Source organism: Globicephala melas, chromosome 11 (assembly GCF_963455315.2).
Source record: "Globicephala melas chromosome 11, mGloMel1.2, whole genome shotgun sequence".
Classification (NCBI taxonomy): domain Eukaryota; kingdom Metazoa; phylum Chordata; class Mammalia; order Artiodactyla; family Delphinidae; genus Globicephala; species Globicephala melas.
In genome coordinates, this window is record NC_083324.2 from 57,801,176 (window position 1) to 57,821,931 (window position 20,756).

The 20,756-nt window shown below is 39.5% G+C and overlaps 1 protein-coding gene across 1 annotated transcript in view; it reads right to left on the reverse strand.

Annotated features, from left to right (window-relative positions):
• Positions 1–9,828, reverse strand: part of KHDRBS2 (KH RNA binding domain containing, signal transduction associated 2) — a 699,880-nt gene extending 690,052 nt beyond the window's left edge. The window contains exon 1 of the mRNA XM_030840977.2: positions 9,657–9,828. Within this exon, the coding sequence (XP_030696837.1) occupies positions 9,657–9,747 (91 nt within the window). The 5' untranslated portion in view covers positions 9,748–9,828. The remainder of the gene's footprint in view (positions 1–9,656) is intronic.
• Between the last annotated feature and the right edge of the window lie 10,928 nt (positions 9,829–20,756).

A 20,756-nucleotide genomic window follows, 5' to 3' on the forward strand; every position in this document is an offset into this window, starting at 1 on the left:
ATATATATATATATATATATATATATATATATTTTGTAAATCATAATGTCACACCTAACTTCTACCTATTCAAAAAAATGTTCTCTTTCTTTTCAGGCTTTGGAGATGTTCGCTGTATCTATGTATCATTCTCCCATATTATAACTCCTTCTTCACTGAATCTCCACCATATCCTACTTCTGTGTTAGATCTCAACTAACATGGCCCTTCCCACTGAGGCCGCCCATGATCTCTGTGGGCTCCTAAAGCATCATCTATTTGCCTTGTCATTGCACTTCTCAGATCCTATGGAGATTGCGTATTTAATTGCCTGTAACTCTGTCCTCTCCTCCACCTAAAAGCAGGTCTCAGATGGTAATACAGAATACAGATAATAGCAACCAATTGGACCAAGTCTGTACTGTTTCTCATTTATCACCTGTTTTGTATATGCTTAACACACACACACACACACACACACACACACACAGTCTGCTCATTTTACTCAAAGAGAAACCATTTGGCTTATTGTACTTCATTCCAAATACTTATCATCTCATCTAATTCCATTAAATGGCTTTTAATTATCATAATTCTTTCTTCTACCAGATTTTCCTTATATGGATATGATATAATTTCCAATCTTTCACTAATTTCAGAATACTAGCTTACTACAGAGTCATCTATCCTCATGAAGTCCATTCGAAAACAACTGCATATAACAAATTGCCATCTGCCTCAGCACATCAAATGACTTTCATCTTCACAGAATTCCTTAAAGGCCCCCTCTTGCACCAGATCTTAGATGGATTAAAAGGCAGCTTCTAGTTTTTGGCTTCTAAGAAGAAAAACAGACTATATGGAGATATGGATGATACTTAATTTAACACTCACATTTACATGCCTAAATATACAGTAAGAACTGTATTCTGTTATGTATTCATGTTACTGTTTTCATTTTATAGTCTTCTTTTATACAATGAGTATATTGCTACATGTAAATCAAATTTCTAAAAATCAAATTCCTTAAATTTCCTAAAGGAAATTATTTTAAAGGAAACAAATTCTCTAGTAACAGATATTTAACTCTCCTAAAAGTTTTTCAAAGCAAGATCTTGGTATTTCCTTAAACCAGTCATATTCTGCAATACTGTTTAGTGTTTCAATGTTTAATGGTTGCTTTTTGAGACTTTCACATTATAGTTAGACATTTACTTAACCTCTGATTTATTACTTAAAAAATCCAAATGGATTAGGCTATCCTCTAATCTGAATCTTTATCTTTCCCATAATATAAGGACAATATTACCTGCCTTTTTGGATATAATGTAAGGACATGACCCACAGTGTATGTTCAAGAAAAGTAGCTATTACTCTAGTCATCCCTTTCTTCTCAAAATGTACAGATTTCTTCTCCTTCAGCCTCTACTGAGTTTCCGTCACCGAGGCTCTGTCTCCTGAGTTGCATCAGGGTCTATCATTTTCTGACTTACAATGAACCTGCTAAAAATAGCTATACTCGAGAGAAAACATGTTCATTCTGCTTTTCTATTAGAAGGTAAAATCTAATCTTCAATGTTTTGAAGGAAATGGACATCAATTGTGCCATTCCTGATAAAAGTGTAATAACACAGACCAATCTGTTTCAAAGTAATTAAATCCTAAAGCCTCATTACCTATAGATAACATTTGTATCAGGCCATGCTGGTGAAATGGGTTCTCAGTTTCTGACCACATGTGAACTCTGCTCAACTCCCAAATTATAAACAAAACTGACACTCCCTCAAGACACAAGAGAGGACCTATGGTTGTTCTTCCTTCCTAGAAGAATTTGGCAAATATAAGCAGTTCTCTTAAAAAAAAAAAAATGGAAAGAAAAAGTCTCAGCAAATCACACAAAGGTCTCCAATCCCTCTTTTGGATCCAAGAAAAGAAAAAAAAGTGTTCTCCTGCTCTTTACCATCTCACAACTAAACTCCCTCAGAAACAACAGTCAATGTAAGACACTGAAAATGTAGGCTCCCTTGATAATCCTTAACCCAATTCTGTACTAAGGTAAATTTCCCATTTATAAATGTATTTGCCTTTTATATACTATACTTATTTAAAGACACTGGGGAAGAATTCATCCAATACTTGCATTCAGGAACATATTTAAGAAGTGAATGATGACCACCACGCTGATCTCCTCAAAGTACTTTGCATGTTAATATCTGAACTTCCTGCAAAGCCTGCCTGAAGCAGTGTCTCCCACGGGAGACAGGATGCTGTAACCAGTACACCTGTCTCTGGGTAAGAAAGCCTGGGTTTCAGCTTTATAATTTATTTGCTGTGTGATCTGAGATAAATTAACTTCTCTAATTCTTAATTTTTCTCATTTGTAAAATAGGGTAATGCTAGTAACTATCTCATAGGATTGGCGAGTGGATGCATTGTGGTAGGTGTGTCAGCATCCAGTACACTGCGTGACAAGGAGTATCTCCTCACCAATGCTGACAGAGTGACCACGAGAATGAAGAACTACAATCACGGTGACCTCCTTGGAATCTCTGTGACACCAGCAGTCTGTAAACCCCAGCAGCTCTTACCATGCACTGTTATTTATATCTTATGTATACTGTTAAAAACTAATAAATTAAACATCTGATACCTCTTCATATACCAATAACACATACTGAGGACCGGTGTTACCAACTCACATTCAAGGGCACATGCAATCACATAGTCAAGGATCACTGAGTCCTTGCCCCACAGAACTCATTCCCCAAACTGTAGCTAAACTACAAGTTCATCTATAGTAAAGGACCGAAAACTTTGTCATTCAGGTGTTCTTGAATGTTTATTCTCTCTCTCTACCGCAAAAATTTTTTGGAAGTAGTGCTCCTGAGGGTAAGGTAAGCAATGGAGGATACGCTACAAATGATTTGCTTCCCAAAACAGTTAAAAATATTTGTGCAACAAGATACTTGGCTGTGACTTCTCAACTTTTTGACAAATAAAACATGCAGTTATTTCAGAACTCTCCTCTGGAGAAAATGAAGAAGTCATATAACACGGGTATCTGCTAACATTCCTTTGGGAGATCAGCTATTAACCAGTACTCTATTATTTTTAAAAAATATATATTTCTATATCATACTTATTTTACTGAAATTCACCATTTCTGTAAGAAAAGGATCATATTACAATCTATTAATATATTAAGCCTTACACTGTTTATAGCTTTAAAGAACCAACTGGTGTCAGGATATAATTCCGATTAAGCTACATTTCTTATAATCTGTATTCAGACAAGAAAAGGGATCAAATCAAATGTTCAAAAAATAAGGACATAGGAAAGGCTGGTGATACTAGAGTCATCTCCAAGGGTTTCTAAAAACCATCTCTAAAACTTCCCTCCTTCTGCAGCTGCCATGAGAACACAGAGCTCCAATCTAGATTGTATACTTAATAGAAACCAAAAATTTTGATCAGATATTGTGTTCATTATCCAGATGGATTTATCCTGGTCATGCTCATTCTTACATAATTAATGAAATATTAATGTACAAGACTGAACCTGCCTTCAAAAGAAAATCTTATAAAGAAATAAATTAAAACACAAATGAATGGAGACTGGATATTATATATAAAATAAACACAGAAGACTTTGCAGAAGGGGGCAGGAAGAAGGCAGGCTGGCTGGGTACCATGTGACTCAGGCAGTGGTTTTGCTAGTTTTTCTTGTGTTTCATATATGCCAAAGTGGCAGCTGGAAAGGTTGGAAACCCAGGAACATTAACAGAAGGAGACCAAAAAAAGGCTCAAGCAAAGCCTGCTCTCTCCGGCCACAGGACTAGAAAGAGGGCAACCTTGCAAGACAGAAAACTTTTAGACAACAAACATCCTTCCCCAGCCAAACAACACAGAAAACAAAACAAAACCCAAAAACCGGTGTCTCAGGCTCACCCCCATCAAGAAAAATTAAATAGGGAGCCTGGGCGTCCAGCCTCCCTCCACTGTGAAGGGGCACTCCTTCTCTCTGGGGGGAGGCAGGGGGACTGAATAGGCAACAGCACTTCCGTACCACCAGCAGTGGGGACAGAGGCTACGTGGAGACCCGGATGTCCACCCCCAGGAGCAGGACCAATGCATCCTTCCCCGTCCAAGCCGGGGGTGTCAGAGAATCTTTCACTCCTGCTGGAATTCCTCCCCACCCCTCTCGGTGTCACTAAAGACCACACGGGAACAGCAAAAAGGGGCTCCCTCCCTCCCCTAGGCACCTGGGGAAGCCTGGACTCTCCCTGCCCCAGAAGCATCCAGGCAGGCAGCATCCCCTCCCTCTGCTGGCCTGCTGTCAGAGATGGCCTGCCTATGACAATAGCATTTAAAGGTGTGACATGGTCACACTCTGATCTTGAATGAACCACTCTTGACAGGGTGTGTGTGTTGGGGTGGGGAGGAGAGAGAGGGAGGATGGTGAGCCCTGGTAAGAGAGACAGAAGAGAAAAACCAACAGTGTGTAGTGCTTGTAAACCAAGGGAGAAGCCAAGAAATTGGGAGAAGAACAATAGTGGAAAGTGCAGCCAAGTGCCCTGATGAGAGGTCAGACACATTTTACTGGATTGGGCAATTAGATGATTCTCACTGGAGCCTCTGGTTTCAAGACAATGATGAGGACTGCAGCGAGATGGAGGACCTGTGAAAGGTAAACTGAGAAAGTAAGCAGCTGTATGGACTCATGTCATCAGAAACTTGAAGGAAACAACGGAGAAAAATTGTCAAGAGAGGTTATTTTTATTACTTTCAGCAAGTGAAACAAGTATTCTATTTTTTTTAAGTGATTCCGATTGAATCATGTTTATAGGCTGCTCCAAGGAAAGCTGGGGATGAAGACGTTGGAACTACTGAAGAAAGGATATAATAGGCCAGACCTGGAGGGGATGATGGGTGCTGGGATTAAGGATGCTGTGAACAAGTCAGCCTTGAACAAAAAAATTAATTTCACCTTCTGGGAATGAAAGGAGTATGAAATTTTTTAAGTGGTAGGAGGCTGAAGAACTTCGGAAGACAGAAATCCACTTCCCTTGAGGAAAAGGAGAATGCAGCCAGCTGCCCAGAGTGATGAACATGTGGCCTGATGAGGAGGCCAAGCAGGTGCAGAATGAGCCTCGAGAGATCCAGGTCCTGGGCTAACCAGGCTCAAGTCAGACACGGGCAAGCGACCACTGATGGAGGGAACACGATATTTTAAAATCTCTCGTTGGAATCATCTTTTATAAGATAATCTATTTCATAATTTGGTGTATGAGTTCAAATTTCACTCAGCAGTGATTCAGAGAGTTAAGTCAGTGCTCATTTTATTACAAAATCAAGCTTCAAGTTGAGGTCAAGTCCACAATGCCATTAAAACATTAAGGAAAACCTTAAACACATCATCTTATATTTGTAGAATTTCTGCTTATGTTTTTGTTTTAGTTGTACAAATATTCCTATTTTAAAATACAGCTTACATAGTCACAAACAGCATTTTTTAACATTAAAAGAACTCTGGCTGGTGGATATTCGTTTTGGTGTTTTACAGGTGAAGAAACTGAGAATCAGAAAGGAAATAAATGAAATATCCTTTATTTCACAGTTGGCAGGGGTGTCAACACTCCATCCCAAGTGTTTTGTTTGCTAAAGCAGAATTTCTCCACTATATGATAAATGTGTTTTAACTGCAGATCAAAGATACCTTTAACTTAGTTTTTTTTTGCCAATTTTTATTTTTATTTAAGAAACATAAATAAGGTTATCCCAAATTTATTGGGAGAGAAAAGAGATTACATCAATCAAAGGAAAAGTCACATGAATACTATTTTTTATCAGAAGTTGGTTTTAGAAATTATACCAATACCTTTCTTTAACTTAAGAACTCACCATGTTTTATGGAAAATATTTCAAGGAACACATTCTGAGTTTAAAAATGATCCTTACTGAAAATCTAAATGTAGTTGAATCACTACAAGTCAGCATTTGTGATAAATTATTAATCCATGTTCCTCTCATTCATCCACACCTGCAAACAGGCCAATTCTAGATGGAAGGGCAAGCTTTTCACCAAAATTTGAAAAAAGCACCCAGAGTTTTTTAAAAATCACTTGAACTGTTGGGATATTTGGCAATATTTGACTTCATCATATGATGAGTCAACCAAAACAATGATGAACCTACCAATATTTGTGAATAATTCAGGTTAGGAAATCTTGCCAGCCAGAGAACCCAAAACACTCTCAATTGGACAAGAATTTATTAATCCTCCTAAAGGTATGGAATTGCCATAACTGAATCTATAAATTTGAACAGATCTATGTCTGTCAGCAGACAGGCAGGCTTTACTGCAAACAAGAATATTTCCATGCATATACATTTTTAGCTCCCAAGCCTTGAGAATGGTTCAGTAAATGTAAATCTGTCCCCAGTACCCAAAATAATGTTTATGCTTCAAATTGCATTATAATGCAATAAATGTATTATTAATCATTAAACTAAGAAGGAATGAAAAAAGCTTCCAAAATATTTAGCCACTGATTTTGGTATTCTGAATACACAAACACCACTCCTTTGCACCAGCAGTAGTCCCAGACTTCATTAGAATTACAAAGAAATCTAGTCCAACTCCTCAATTTGAGAGACTGGTTCAGGGAAGGGAAATTTACAAGATTCAGTTTAGGCAAAAGTGGAATTAAAATCCAGGTATCTGGATTCACAGTTTAGTGCACTTCCCAGCAGTATCACAGATATAAATAACCTCGTCTAATTTCATCTGGCAAGCAAATTCAGAGGCTGAGTGGAACTTCAAGAATCATGCTGAATTTGCTGTTTTATCATACTCCAAAGCACCTTCCATACAAATAGGTAATTAAACAATATTATCATCACAGAAGAAAATTCTTTTAACTGCTCAAACATATTATACTATTCAAACCATATTATTCAAGATTTTTCTAAGTAACAACACAATACATAAAATGTTTGGGCTCTTCCTTTAACTTTCTCAGAATCATTCCTACTGAAAGTACACAGCAGGAACAAGTGAAATAACAAACTACAACAAAAATAACAAAATAACCAACAAACTAGCACTTTTAACCCTATGGCCTTCTATTCTAAGTGAAGTAGTCACAATTGAGCACTGATTTGCATCTACCACCAATCAAAAAATCAAAATAAATCACTGTGAAAGCTCATTGGTTTACATCACTGCCCTTGTATGTATTAGCTTCCAGAAAATCATTCCGAAGAACTGAATCATCTGGATCATTTTTATTACTCACTCAGTCTTGAGACGGTCTGCACAGTGCTGGCTGAAATGTACTTCACTGAGCACCTTCTTTCCAAATGAACATCTGTGTCAGGTTTATTTATAGCCGCTGCCTTCAATCAGTACATTTCCAGGGATGAGAAATAAAATTATCTCAACAACACTCTCCTATAGATATCCGAAACAAGACTTAAGAATCTAGGCAGATGGCCTTTGAAAAGATAATGACAGATCTATAATGTAAAATGTATGTTAAGGTTTATTAGAGATTCAAAAGGACACTCTTCAATAAGCACACATAAAGAGCCTCAGGTACAATTAGAGAATTTAAGTCTTGTGTCTCTTTTGGCCTATCTCTTTATATACTCAAGATTATTATCATCACCTCCTCCATCCTCTTTTCCTCATTATGTTTCCTCTGAAATTTGGACACCTCTCTCTGTTTCTTACTTAGATGTTTTTCTCTCTATTTAGGAGCTTTTTCCTCCTAATTCTTCACAAAAGCAGAACATGCTTCCCCCTACTGGGAAAAAATTAAATTACAAAGTACATAGGAACATGTTCCTAAGTATCAAGAAACGAAGTTCCTGAGAAAAATAAAATGTTAAGGAACCAGGTGCACAGCCTTCTCTGTTTTATCAGCGGCAGAAATACTTGCACTCTCTATTTAGGGCTCCTCACACGCATTGCTGTAGTTTGGCAGTTTTCAGTACGCTAACTCTCATTAATGACTGATGAATTAATCAAGTCTGCTGTCCCCAAAAGAAGTCCAATTAGCAGGTCTGAGAAAATGATCAATTTGTAACTTTTTTCCATTTTAAAGCATTATCAGCTAAATGAAGACACTTCTGGAAAATATATTGAAGTAAATGATTTAAGAAGACTTTTAACTGCATTTTTAATCATTTTGAACAATCTTAATCATTTACCCATTAATTTACAATATTTCTATTATTTTTATGTAGTTATCTTTATTTTTTAATAGAGTAGAGGGAGAGTTTAATTTTTTAATTGACTTTCATTTTCAACTTTAGGTTCTATTTATTTTTTTTCATACAGTAACCAAGAAAGTAGTAAGCATGATTGCATTTTCTGTCCTAAATCCTCCATAAAACCAAACTTGTTCCTTGAAAAACAGTTTAGTTGTTTCACACATTCAATATTTCGATTATAAAGCTTTTCTTAATTACTTAGTATACAAAATAGAAAAAACACCTGACACTTTATTGTTGTAAATAATAATCCATCAACAAAACATTTAAATAAACCTAATGACTATTTGACTCATACATGGAGGATTAGAATTTTTCCTTCTATGTACAACTAAATCTTGAAAAAGAAAACATTTCCTTTAATGCTTAAGGGCTGAGGAAGAGAAAGTTTTAACTTTTAGTTTTACCATAGGTAAGTTCATAAGAACCTAAGCTACAAAACTGCACTGTAGTCAATTTGATGATGAAGCAGTTTATTATTAATGAGGCATTCATCAAGAAAAAAAAATCTGGAGTTGTTTTTAAAAAGACAGGTGTAGACTGCTACAGATATCTTGAGTACCTTTAGCAGTTAGACGGCATTATTTCAAGATAAATGAAGTAATTTGGTTAATACTTCTGTCATACAAAAGTTCATGTTCGTGTGTGTGTGTGTGTGTGTGTGTGTGTGTGTTTAAACGACCTTTCAAAAGAACGCAAAAGACGACATTTCTGTTCCTCTGGGAATGAAACCTCTTTTAACATTACAGGTACACAAAAGAAAATGCACACTTGGTAAAACAGTTGATCAATTGTGGAGCGTTCCCAGAGATCAGCATCTCCCAGAGCACGCAATCATCACACTTCAAATAAACTGATAAGCACTTTAGCCTCTTCCACGTTCACAAACATTGAAGAACACGCAGAATTTAATCTAGGTTAATTCTGACTTTCCATAGGAAAGACTGTAATTAGACTAAAGAACATCAAAATCGCTTCCCAAGCAGAAGAGAAAGAAAAGAAAGAAAGAAAGGAAGAAAGAAAGACTGATTTGTAGCTAAGAAGCTGTTAAAACACTACATTGATCACCATTCACTCGAAATTGATTTCCCTTCCCTCTGCGGAGTGAAAATATCCCCGTGGACCGCGTAGCTCCTCACTTCTCTCCATCAAAGATCCTAACAGGGCACGTCTCCACCGCCACAGAGCTCGCAGCTCCGGGCTCCCCAAATTCAGCTGCGGAGGGAGGGAGGGAGGGAGCATCCGCCGCCCGAGGACCTGCTCTGTCCGCAGCTCTGGGTCGAGCACCTTAGGGGACAGTCTCCGCGAAGGAGACGGGCGTCCTCCCCAACTCCGCTCCCCGAACCCCGCCGCGGTGACAGGGGCCAGCTGTCTGTTTCCACCTGGGGAGCAAGTCCTACCTTCGGCTAGCAGGCGCGAGGCGTGCACAAAAGATGGATCCAGGCTATCTTTTTCTGCCATCAGCTCAGGCAAGTATTTCTCCTCTTTCATAGCGCGGACTTCGGACCGACCCCGGCCAGGCGCAGGGCTCCGCGCGCTCGGACGTAGGTCGCCGGCACCCTGCTCGCCCACCTCCCGCCTCCCGCCTCCCGCCTCCCGCCTCCCGCCTCCCGCCTCCCGCCTCCCGCTTCCCGCCTCCCGCCGCCGCGGCTCGGGGTCTGGCGCCCTCTCCGGTCCCGCGCCGCGCCCGCCCCCGCCGTCGGGCTACGCGGCCCCGCGCCTCCCGACCCGTCCTGCCTCAGTCCCTCGCTCGCGCCCAGCCCGGCTCGTACCAGCAGCCTGAACAGGAGAGGAGGGCACAGGGCGCGTCCCGCCTCCGCCCAACGCTGATTGGAGAGGGTGTCGCGAGAGGCGGGGTCCCGCGAGGCCGCGGGCCCTTACTGGACCTCGCCGCAAGTCGGGTCGCCTGAGTGGCAGGACGCGGCAGGAGAGGGGAGGGCAGCGCGGAAGGTGCAAGCGCTTTCTTCTCGCAGCCAGAGCCCGCCCTGGTTATTAGGCATGCCTAGTTGTGTGGAGCCCTCCTTACTGCTGAGGTGCCGAGAGAGAGCGGGAAAAGCACCGGTTGAACAGAGAAGCTGGGGTCCATGACGGGACGGCAGATGGTGATGAGGAGGGCGCGCGGAGGGAATGGGAGAGCACTCGGGAAAGCCTCGGGAAGGTAGATGGGGCTTTACCTGCGTCGCTAAGGCACAGGTGTCTCCTCTCCGTCCTGCAGCTCTTACGCACTCCAGTGTGCAGGAATCAGCTGTGCACCCGGCCTGGAAATATAATGAAGACTGCATGTGATCGGCGGCTGGTATTTCCAATGAGCCTGACCTACATCGCAGAGACGCAGTAGAATGTTCATTGATAAACAAATAAAGCGGCTCCCGAGCTATATTCTTGCACAGCAACACGCCTCCCCTGTGCAATCATTGGGGTATTGACATAGTTCTGGTTGTCCTCCATCCATGCCTCCTCCCCCAAACTGGGAGGTGGCTGAATTTTAAAACTAAAAAGCAACATAATCAGTAAGTTTGTGAAGGAATTAGGAAAATATGTGGAAGAAGGAAGAGACTAGGAAACAGGTAACTACGGTTGCTCCAATCTCCCCCTTTCTCCTTTATTTAGTTTTTTTTTTAACATCTTTATTGGAGTATAATTGCTTTACAATGGTGTGTTAGTTTCTGCTTTATAACAAAGTGAATCAGTTATACATACACATATGTTCCCATATCTCTTCCCTCTTGCGTCTCCCTCCCTCCCATCCTCCCTATCCCACCCCTCTAGGTGGTCAAAAACCACCTAGCTGATCTCCCTGTGCTATGCGGCTGCTTCGCACTAGCTATCTATTTTACGTTTGGTATTGTATATATGTCCATGCCACTCTCTCACTTTGTCACAGCTTATCCTTCCCCCTCCCCATATCGTGAAGTCCATGCTCTAGTATAGTAGGTCTGTCTTTATTCCCGTCTTACCCCTAGGTTGTTCATGACCTTCTTTTTTTTTTTTTTCCTTAGATTCCATATATATGTGTTAGCATATGGTATTTGTTTTTCTCTTTCTGACTTACTTCACTCTGTATGACAGTCTCTAGGTCCATCCACCTCACTACAAATAACTCAATTTCATTTCATTTTATGGCTGAGTAATATTCCATTGTATATATGTGCCACATTTTCTTTACCCATTCATCTGTGGATGAACACTTAGGTTGCTTCCATGTCCCAGCTAATGTAAATACAGCTGCAATGAACATTTTGGTGCATGACTCTTTTTGAATTATGGTTTTCTCAGGGTATATGCCCAGTAGTGGGATTGCTGGGTAATATGGTAGTTCTATTTTTAGTTTTTTAAGGAACCTCCATACTGTTCTCCATAGTGGCTCTATCAATTTACATTCCCACCAACACTGCAAGCATGCTCCCTTAGCTCCACACCATCTCCAGCATTTATTGCTTCTAGATTTTTTGATGATGGCCATTCTGACTGGTGGGAGATGATACCTCATTGTAGCTTTGATTTGCATTTCTCTAATGATTAATGATGTTGAGCATTCTTTCATGTGTTTGTTGGCAATCTGTATATCTTCTTGGGAGAAATGTCTATTTAGATCCTCTGCCCATTTCTGGATTGGGTTGTTTCTTTTTTTGTTATTGAGCTGCATGAGCTGCTTGTAAATTTTGGAGATTAATCCTTTGTCAGTTGCTTCATTTGCAAATATTTTCTCCCATTCTGAGGGTTGTCTTTTTGTCTTGTTTATGGTTTCCTTTGCTGTGCAAAAGCTTTGAAGTTTCATTAGGTCCCATTTGTTTATTTTTGTTTTTATTTCCATTTCTCAAGGAGGTGGGTCAAAAAGGATCTTGCTGTGATTTATGTCATAGATTGTTCTGCCTATGTTTTCCTCCAAGAGTTTGATACTTTCTGACCTTACACTTAGGTCTTTAATCCATTTTGAGTTTATTTTTGTGTATGGTGTTAGGGAGTGTTCTAATTTCATACTTTTACATGTACCTGTCTTGTTTTCCCAGCACCACTTATTGAAGAGGCTGTCTTTTCTCCACTGTATATTCTTCCTTCCTTTATCAAAGATAAGGTAACCATATGTGTGTGGGTTTATCTCTGGGCTTTCTATCCTGTTCCATTGATCTGTATATTTGTTTTTCTACCAGTACCATACTGTCTTGATGACGGTAGCTTTGTAGTATATTCTGAAGCCAGGGAGCCTGATTCCTCCAGCTCCACTTTTCGTTCTCAAGATTGCTTTGGCTATTAGGGGTCTTTTGTGTTTCCATACAAATTGTGAAGTTTTTTGTTCTAGTTCTGTGAAAAATGCCAGTGGTAGTTTGATAGTGATTGCATTGAATCTGTAGATTGCTTTGAGTACTATAGTCATTTTCACAATGTTGATTCTTCCAGTCCAAGAATATCATATATCTCTCCATCTCTTTGTGTCATCTTTAATTTCTTTCATCAGTGTCTTATAATTTTCTGCATACAGGTCTTTTGTCTCCTTAGGTAGGTTTATTCCTAGATATTTTATTCTTTTTGTTGCAGTGTAAATGGGAGTGTTTTCTTAATTTCACTTTCAGATTTTTCATCATTAGTGTATAAGTATGCCAGAGATTTTTGTGTATTAATTTTGTATCCTGCTACTTTACCAAATTCATTGATTAGCTCTAGTAGTTTGCTGGTAGCATCCTTAGGATTCTTTATCTATAGTATCATGTCATCTGCAAACAGTGACAGCTTTACTTCTTCTTTTCCAATTTGGATTCCTTTTATTTCCTTTTCTTCTCTGATTGCTGTGGCTAAAACTTCCAAAACTATGTTGAATAATAGTAGTGAGAGTGGGCAACCTTGTCTTGTTCCTGATCTTAGTGGAAATGGCTTCAGGTTTTCACCATTGAGGACGATGTTGTCTGTGGTTTTGTCATATATGGCCTTTATTATGTTGAGGAACGTTCCCTCTATGCCTACTTTCTGCAGGGTTTTTATCATAAGCCAGTGTTGAATTTTGTTGAAAGCTTTCTCTGCATCTATTGAGATGGTCATATGGTTTTTCTCCTTCAATTTGTTAATATGGTGTATCACATTGATTGATTTGCGTATATTGAAGAATCCTTGCGTTCATGGCATAAACCCCACTTGATCATGGTGTATGATCCTTTTAATGTGCTGTTGGATTCTCTTTGCTAGTATTTTGTTGAGGATTTTTGTATCTATGTTCATCAGTGATATTGGCTTGTAGTTTTCTTTCTTTGTGACATCTTTGTCTGGTTTTGGTATCAGAGTGATGGTGGCCTTGTTGAATGAGCTTGGGAGTGTTCCTCCCTGTGCTATATTTTGGAAGAGTTTGAGAAAGATAGGTGTTAGCTCTTCTCTAAATGTTTGATAGAATTTGCCTGTGAAGCCATCTGGTCCTGGGCTTTTGTTTGTTGGAAGATTTTTAATCACAGTTTCAATTTCATTGCTTATGATTGGTCTGTTCATATTTTCTATTTCTTCCTGGTTCAGTCTAAGAAGGTTGTGCATTTCTAAGAATTTGTCCATTTATTCCAGGTTGTCCATTTTATTAGCATAGAGTTGCTTTTAGTAATCTCTCATGATCCTGTATTTCTGCAGTGTCAGTTGTTACTTCTCCTTTTTCATTTCTAATTCTATTGTTTTGAGTCTTCTCCCTTTTTTTCTTGATGAGTCTGGCTAATGGTTTATCAATTTTGTTTATCTTCTCAAGGAACCACCTTTTAGTTTTATTGGTCTTTGCTATCGTTTCCTTCATTTCTTTTTTATTTATTTCTGATCTGATCTTTATGATTTCTTTCCTTCTGCTAACCTTAAGGTTTTTTTTGTTTTTCTTCCTCTAATTTCTTTAGGTGCAAGGTTAGGTTGTTTATTTGAGATGTTTCCTGTTTCTTAAGGTAGGATTGTATTGCTATAAACTTCCGTCTTAGAACTGCTTTTGCTGCATCTCATAGATTTTGGGTTGTCCTGTCTCCATTGTCATTTGTGTCTAGGTATTTTTTGATTTCCTCTTTGATTTCTTCAGTGATCACTTCGTTATTAAGTAGTGTATTGTTTAGCCTCCATGTGTTTGTATTTTTTACAGATCTTTTTCTGTAATTGATATCTAGTCTCATAGCATTGTGGTCGGAAAAGATACTTGATACAATTTCAATTTTCTTAAATTTACCAAGGCTAGATTTGTGACCCAAGATATGATGTATCCTGGAGAATGTTCCATTAGCACTTGAGAAAAATGTGTATTCTGTTGTTTTTCGATGGAATGTCCTATAAATATCAATTAAGTCCATCTTGTTTAATGTATCATTTAAACCTTCTGTTTCCTTATTTATTTTCATTTTGGATGATCTGTTCATTGGTGAAAGTTAGGTGTTAAAGTCCCCTAGTATGAGTGTGTTCTGTCGATTTCCCCTTTTATGGCCGTTAGTATTTGCTTTATCTATTGAGGTGTTCCTATGTTAGATGCATAAATATTTGCAATTGTTATATCTTCTTCTTGGATCGATCCTTTGATCATTATGTAGTGTCCTTCTTTGTCTCTTGTTGTAGTCTTTATTTTAACATCTAATTTTCTGATATGAGAATTGCTACTCCAGCTTTCTTCTGATTTCTATTTGCATGGAATATCTTTTTCCATCCCCTCACTTTCAGTCTGTATGTGTCCCTAGGTCTTAAGTAGACAGCATATATACGGGTCTTGTTTTTGTATCCATTCAGCCAGTCTGTATCTTTTGGTGGGGGCATTTAATCCATTTACATTTAAGGTAATTATCAATATGTATGTTCGTATTCTCATTTTCTTAATTGTTTTGGGTTTGTTATTGTAAGTCTCTTCCTTCTCTTGTGTTTCTTGCCTAGACAACTTCCTTTAGCATTTGTTGTAAAGCTGGTTTGGTGGTGCTGAACTCTCTCAGCTTTTGCTTATCTGTAAAGATTTAATTTCTCCATCAGATCTGAATGAGATCCTTGCTGGGTAGAGTAATCTTGGTTGCAGGTTTTTCTCCTTCATGACTTTAAACATGTCCTGCCAGTCCCTTCTGGCTTGCAGAGTTTCTGCTGAAAGAGCAGCTGTTAACCTTATGGGGATTCCCTTGTGTGTTATTTGTTGTTTTTCCCTTGCTGCTTTTAATATGTTTTCTTTGTACTTAAATTTTGATAGTTTGATTAATATGTGTCTTGGCATGTTTCTCCTTGGATTTATCCTGTATGGCAATCTCTGTGCTTCCTGGGCTTGATTGACTATTTCCTTTCCCATATTTGGGAAATTTACAACTATACTCTCTTCAAATATTTTCTCAGTCCCTTTCTTTTTCTCTTCTTCTTCTGGGACCTCTATGATTCGAATATTGTTGCATTTAATTTTGTCCCAGAGGTCTCTGAAACTATCCTCAGTTCTTTTCATTCTTTTTTCTTTAGTCCGCTATGCAGTAGTTATTTCCACTATTTTATCTTCTAGGTCACTTATCCGTTCTTCTGCCTCTGTTATTCTGCTATTGATCCCTTCTAGAGTATTATAAATTTCATTTATTGTGTTGTTCGTCATTGATTGTTTCCTCTTTACTTCTTCTGTTAAATGTTCTCTGTTTACTTTCCTCTTTACTTCTTCTGTTAAATGTTTCTTGCATTTTGTCTATTCTATTTCCAAGATTTTGGATCATCTTTACTATCATTATTCTGAACTCTTTTTCAGGTAGACTGCCTATTTCCTCTTCATTTGGTAGGTCTGGTGGGTTTTTATCTTGCTCCTTCATCTGCTGCGTGATTTTCTGTCTTTTCATTTTGCTTATCTTACTGTTTTGGGGGTTTCCTTTTTGCAGGCTGCAGGTTTGTAGTTCCTGTTGTTTTTGGTGTCTGTCCCCAGTGGCTAAGGTTGGTTCAGTGGGTTGTGTAGGTTTCCTGGTGGAGGGGACTAGTGCCTGTGTTCTGGTGGATGAGGCTGGATCTTGTGTTTCTGGTGGGCAGGCCCACGTCTGGTGTTGTGTTTTGGGGTGTCTGTGGCCTTTTTATGATTTTAGACAACCTCTCTGCTAATGGAGGGGGCTGTGTTCCGTCTTGCTAGTTGTTTGGCATAGGGTGTCCAGCACTGTAGCTTGCTGGTCATTGAGTGAAACTGGGTCTTGGTGTTGAGATGGAGATCTCTGGGAGATTTTTACCATTTGATATTATGTGGAGCTGGGAGGTCTCTTGTGGACCAGTGTCCTGAAGTTGGCTCTCCCACCTCAAAGGCATATCACTGACTCCTGGCTGTAGCACCAAGAGCCTGTCCTCCACATGGCTCAGAATAAAAGGGAGAAAAAATAGGAAGAAAGAAAGAAAGAGGATAAAAGAAAATAAAGTAAGATAAAATAAAATAAAGTTATTAAAATAAAAAATAATTATCAAGGAAAAAATTTTAAAAAGTAAAAAAAAAAGAAAGAAAATGGATGGGCAGAACCCCAGGACAAATGGTGAAAGCAAAGCTATAAAGACAAAATCACATACAGAAGCATACACATGCACACTCACAAAAAGAGGAAAAGGAGAAAAAACAATCTGTGTTGCTCCCAAAGTCCACCTCCTCAATTTGGGATGATTCATTGTCTATTCAGGTATTCCACAGGTGCAGGGTACATCAAGTTGCTTGTGGAGCTTTAATCCAATGCTTCTGAGGCTGCTGGGAGAAATTTCCCTTTTCTTTGTTCACACAGCTCCCGGGGCTGTGGGGGGGGGGGTTCAGCTTTGGATTTGGCCCCGCCTCTGTGTGTAGGTCGCCTGAGGGCATCTGTTCCTCGCTCAGACAGGGCGGGGTTAAAGGAGCATCTGATTCAGGGGCTCTGGCTCACTCAGGCCCGAGGGGAGGGAGGAGTACGGATGCTTGGAGAGCCTGCAGTGGCAGAGGCCGGCGTGACGTTGCACCAGCCTGAAGTTCGCCCGCGTGCGTTCTCCCGGAGAATTGTCCCTGGATCACGGGACCCTGGCAGTGGCGGGCTGCACAGTTTCCCGGGAGGGGGTGTGTGGATAGTGACCTGTGCTTGCACACAGGCTTCTTGGTGCCTGCAGCAGCATCGTCTCATGCCCGTCTCTGGGGTCCGCACTTTTAGCCACGGCTCGCGCCCGTCTCTGGAGCTCCTTTAAGCAGCACTCTTAATCCCCTCTCCTCGCGCACCAGGAAACAAAGAGGCAAGAAAAAGACTCTTGTCTCTTCGGCAGGTCCAGACTTTTTCCCTGACTCCCTCCCGGCTAGCCGTGGCGCACTAACCCCTTCAGGCTGTGTTCACGCCACCAACCCCAATCCTCTCCCGGCATCCGACTAAAGCCCGAGCCTCAGCTCCCAGCCCCCGCCCACCCCAGTGGGTGAGCAAAACAGCCTCCCGGGCTGGTGAGTGCTGGTCGGCACCAATCCTCTGTGCGGTAATCTCTCCGCTTTGCCCTCCGCACCCCGGTTGCTGTGCTCTCCTCCGTGGCTCTGAAGCTTTTGCCCTCAGCCACCCGCAGTCTCCAACCGCGAAGGGGCTTCCTCGTGTGTGGAAACCTTTCCTCCTTCACGGCTCCCTCCCACTGGTGCCGGTCCCGTCCCTCTTCTTTTGTCTCTGTTTTTTCTTTTTTCTTTTGCCCTACCCAGGTACGTGAGGGAGTTTCTTGCCTTTTGGGAGGTCTGAGGTCTTCTGCCAGCGTTCAGTAGGTGTGCTATAGGAGCAGTTCCACTTATAGATGTATTTCTGATGTATTTGTGGGGAGGAAGGTGATTTCCACGTCTTACTCTTCCACCATTTTCTCAAATCTCTCCCTTATTTAGGATGTGACAGTCTCTTTCACCAGGTGTTGCTGCTCGGCTACTTTGTATCTATTCCTCTTCTGTTTTAAAGGAGAGTTAAACCCTCCGGTATCACCAGCACTGCCCATCCTTCTTTTACAATTGGGGCATGAAAATGCAGCTTCCGTGCTTCAGATACTACAAAACAATCTTTCTACCGTCTCTTTTCATAAACAATCATTTTCCAATTCACCTCTCCTCCACCATTTTTGTTTGTGGAAAAAATGGAGGCTAATTTTCCTACAAATAAAGCATACTGAAACTTTCCCAAGTTCTCTTACTGTATTCAAATTTTTCTTATTTATTTTTCAAGATAAGGTTGGAGATTATCTCTTACTTATATATTTTTTAAAAAATTTAACATGACTTGACATCCATTATCTCAATTTGTCCTTACTGAAGCAGTCTGAAAAAACACAGGCATAAGTATTACTTTCTTTGTTTTATAGTTGTGGAAACTAAGGCAGAGACAGAGAAGCTCAGTGACCCAGAAGTAACAAATATGACCTCATTTGGCATCAGTCACCTTCACCCCACCCAGAAGCTGAGCCTATGCTACCACGTGACCAATGGGAAGGGGCTATGTCACTAACACATGTGATAGAAATGTTAAAAGTTCATGAAATAAGCTGTGAGAACCATGACTCATTGATAATTTTGTTTTTTGACTGTAGGGAAAAAATCACATTTTTTCAGGAATTTTTTTTTAAATCAAGAGCTTTCCTATATAAAATATGTAACACTTTAAAATGATCTGTGTTCCCTACAGTGTTGTTACCCTAGGCCTATAAGAGTATCTTGTGATAAGGGGGTGGCCAAAATGTGTGAACGTTGTCAAAAGGTACAAGCTTCCAGTTATAAAATACGTAAGTCCTGGGGATGTCATATATAGCATGATGACTATAGTTAATATTACCATACTGCATAGTTAAAAGTTGATAAGAGAGGAGATCTTAAGTTCTCATCACACGAAAAAAATTTAGCATTAAACTAGTTAATGCTAAAGTGAGATTAAAATTCAAGTCTTTTAGATACCATTTACACTGCTTTAACCTACATTTTTGTACATTAAATATTTAATTTATTTATGCATGTATGCATTCAATAATGTTTATTGAATATTAAAAAGAGCCTAGGGAGAAATTGGAGAAAAATTGGTGGATGAGCTACAAGCATTCATGCTCTGTCATCATAGAGATGATTTTCAAATGGGGAAAGACAAAACCAAATACACAACAGAACAGGTAATTGCTGGCTGCAATAAAGGCCAAGAGGGAACCAAGCAAGGAGTTAAGGAAGAGAATAAGGGAAGGCCTCATTTTTTTGCCAGGATAGACATGCAGTCTTGCTCAGGAGTTGACATTTAAAGCAAAATCTAGTGGAAAGGAAGGAGCTATCTGTGTGAAATGAACAGAGAAAGGCATTCCAGGCAGCTGGGTTTGCCCATGTGAAAGCCATGTGATCTGAAAGAGCTTGGCTTACTCCTGGAACTGACTAGCCTACCAAGCCTTTTCATCTAAAGCATATGGTGCTGACGGGGGACGTGCACAAATCCAGTTTCATGAATCAAAAAATGCAGTAACTCTTGTTCTGTCCAGCAACAGCATTTACATTATCCATTCACAGTCCTGTTTCCCACAGTCCTGTTTTCCAGTGATTAAAGGTGCACTAAGGAGATACCATGGAGAGCTGTCCAAGGGGTGACTTTATCATACAGTGTCTCTGGATATCCAAGTCATTAATAAATATGGTAAGCTAGCTAACTTTTACTTTTCTTACTTATTATCAGGAAATATTTATAATTTTATTTTCTCAGGTAAACACTCAGCAAAGCCTAAAATGCATTCTAACAGAAAAAAAAAGTGCATTTATGTATCTTTAAAAAATTAAAAGAAAATGAATGTTAACCTAATATTTAGAATAGTTCGTATATTTAACACATAATGGGCATTATAGAATAAAAATATAGAAGCTACATTGGTCCTTAATAATCAATATGCTTCAGAACTTACTCACAAATATTGCTTATTTCCAAACAGGATATGGCTGAATAAAGGCAGATTCTCCAAGTGCCCTACACATACACTTATCCAGCATCAAATTCATGTGTTTTCAGTAGATGATTCTATGTCACTGTGTGTTCTCCATTTACTTCACATATAAATATTTAATAGGTGCCACAACTGTTTAGTGGATTTTCTCAGGGCAACCTTAATAATGCAAAAATTTAATAAACATAAATGTAAATAAATTGAGAGCCGTCTATAGATCATTGTTGAATTGAGAGTATTATGTGCCTATACATGAATAAATTATAATTACTGGTAAAACTACCACCTCTTCTAATGGTGTAAATAACTTAACCAAACTCACCACTGAATTGATTCACATATCTTAAAGATTTATCTTATTTTAAACATGAGTTCTGGTCCTGAAAGGCTTTTTTTCAATGGCATTCTATTTACTGCACTATAATTTCAACAACGGGATATTATGGAAAATTTTGCACCAACCAAAGTTGGTTTTGAAGGATGAATAAGGCATGCACTGAAGAATATGTCCTGTAGTTAATTCAATACTTTCACAAACACTTATAGGTAAGGCCATGTTGCAGGGCATTTAATCAGGCTTATCTTTGCACACTAATAAAAAAATACCCAAATTGTATTATCAAGTACAACATGCAGTTTCTATTTCAGAGTTC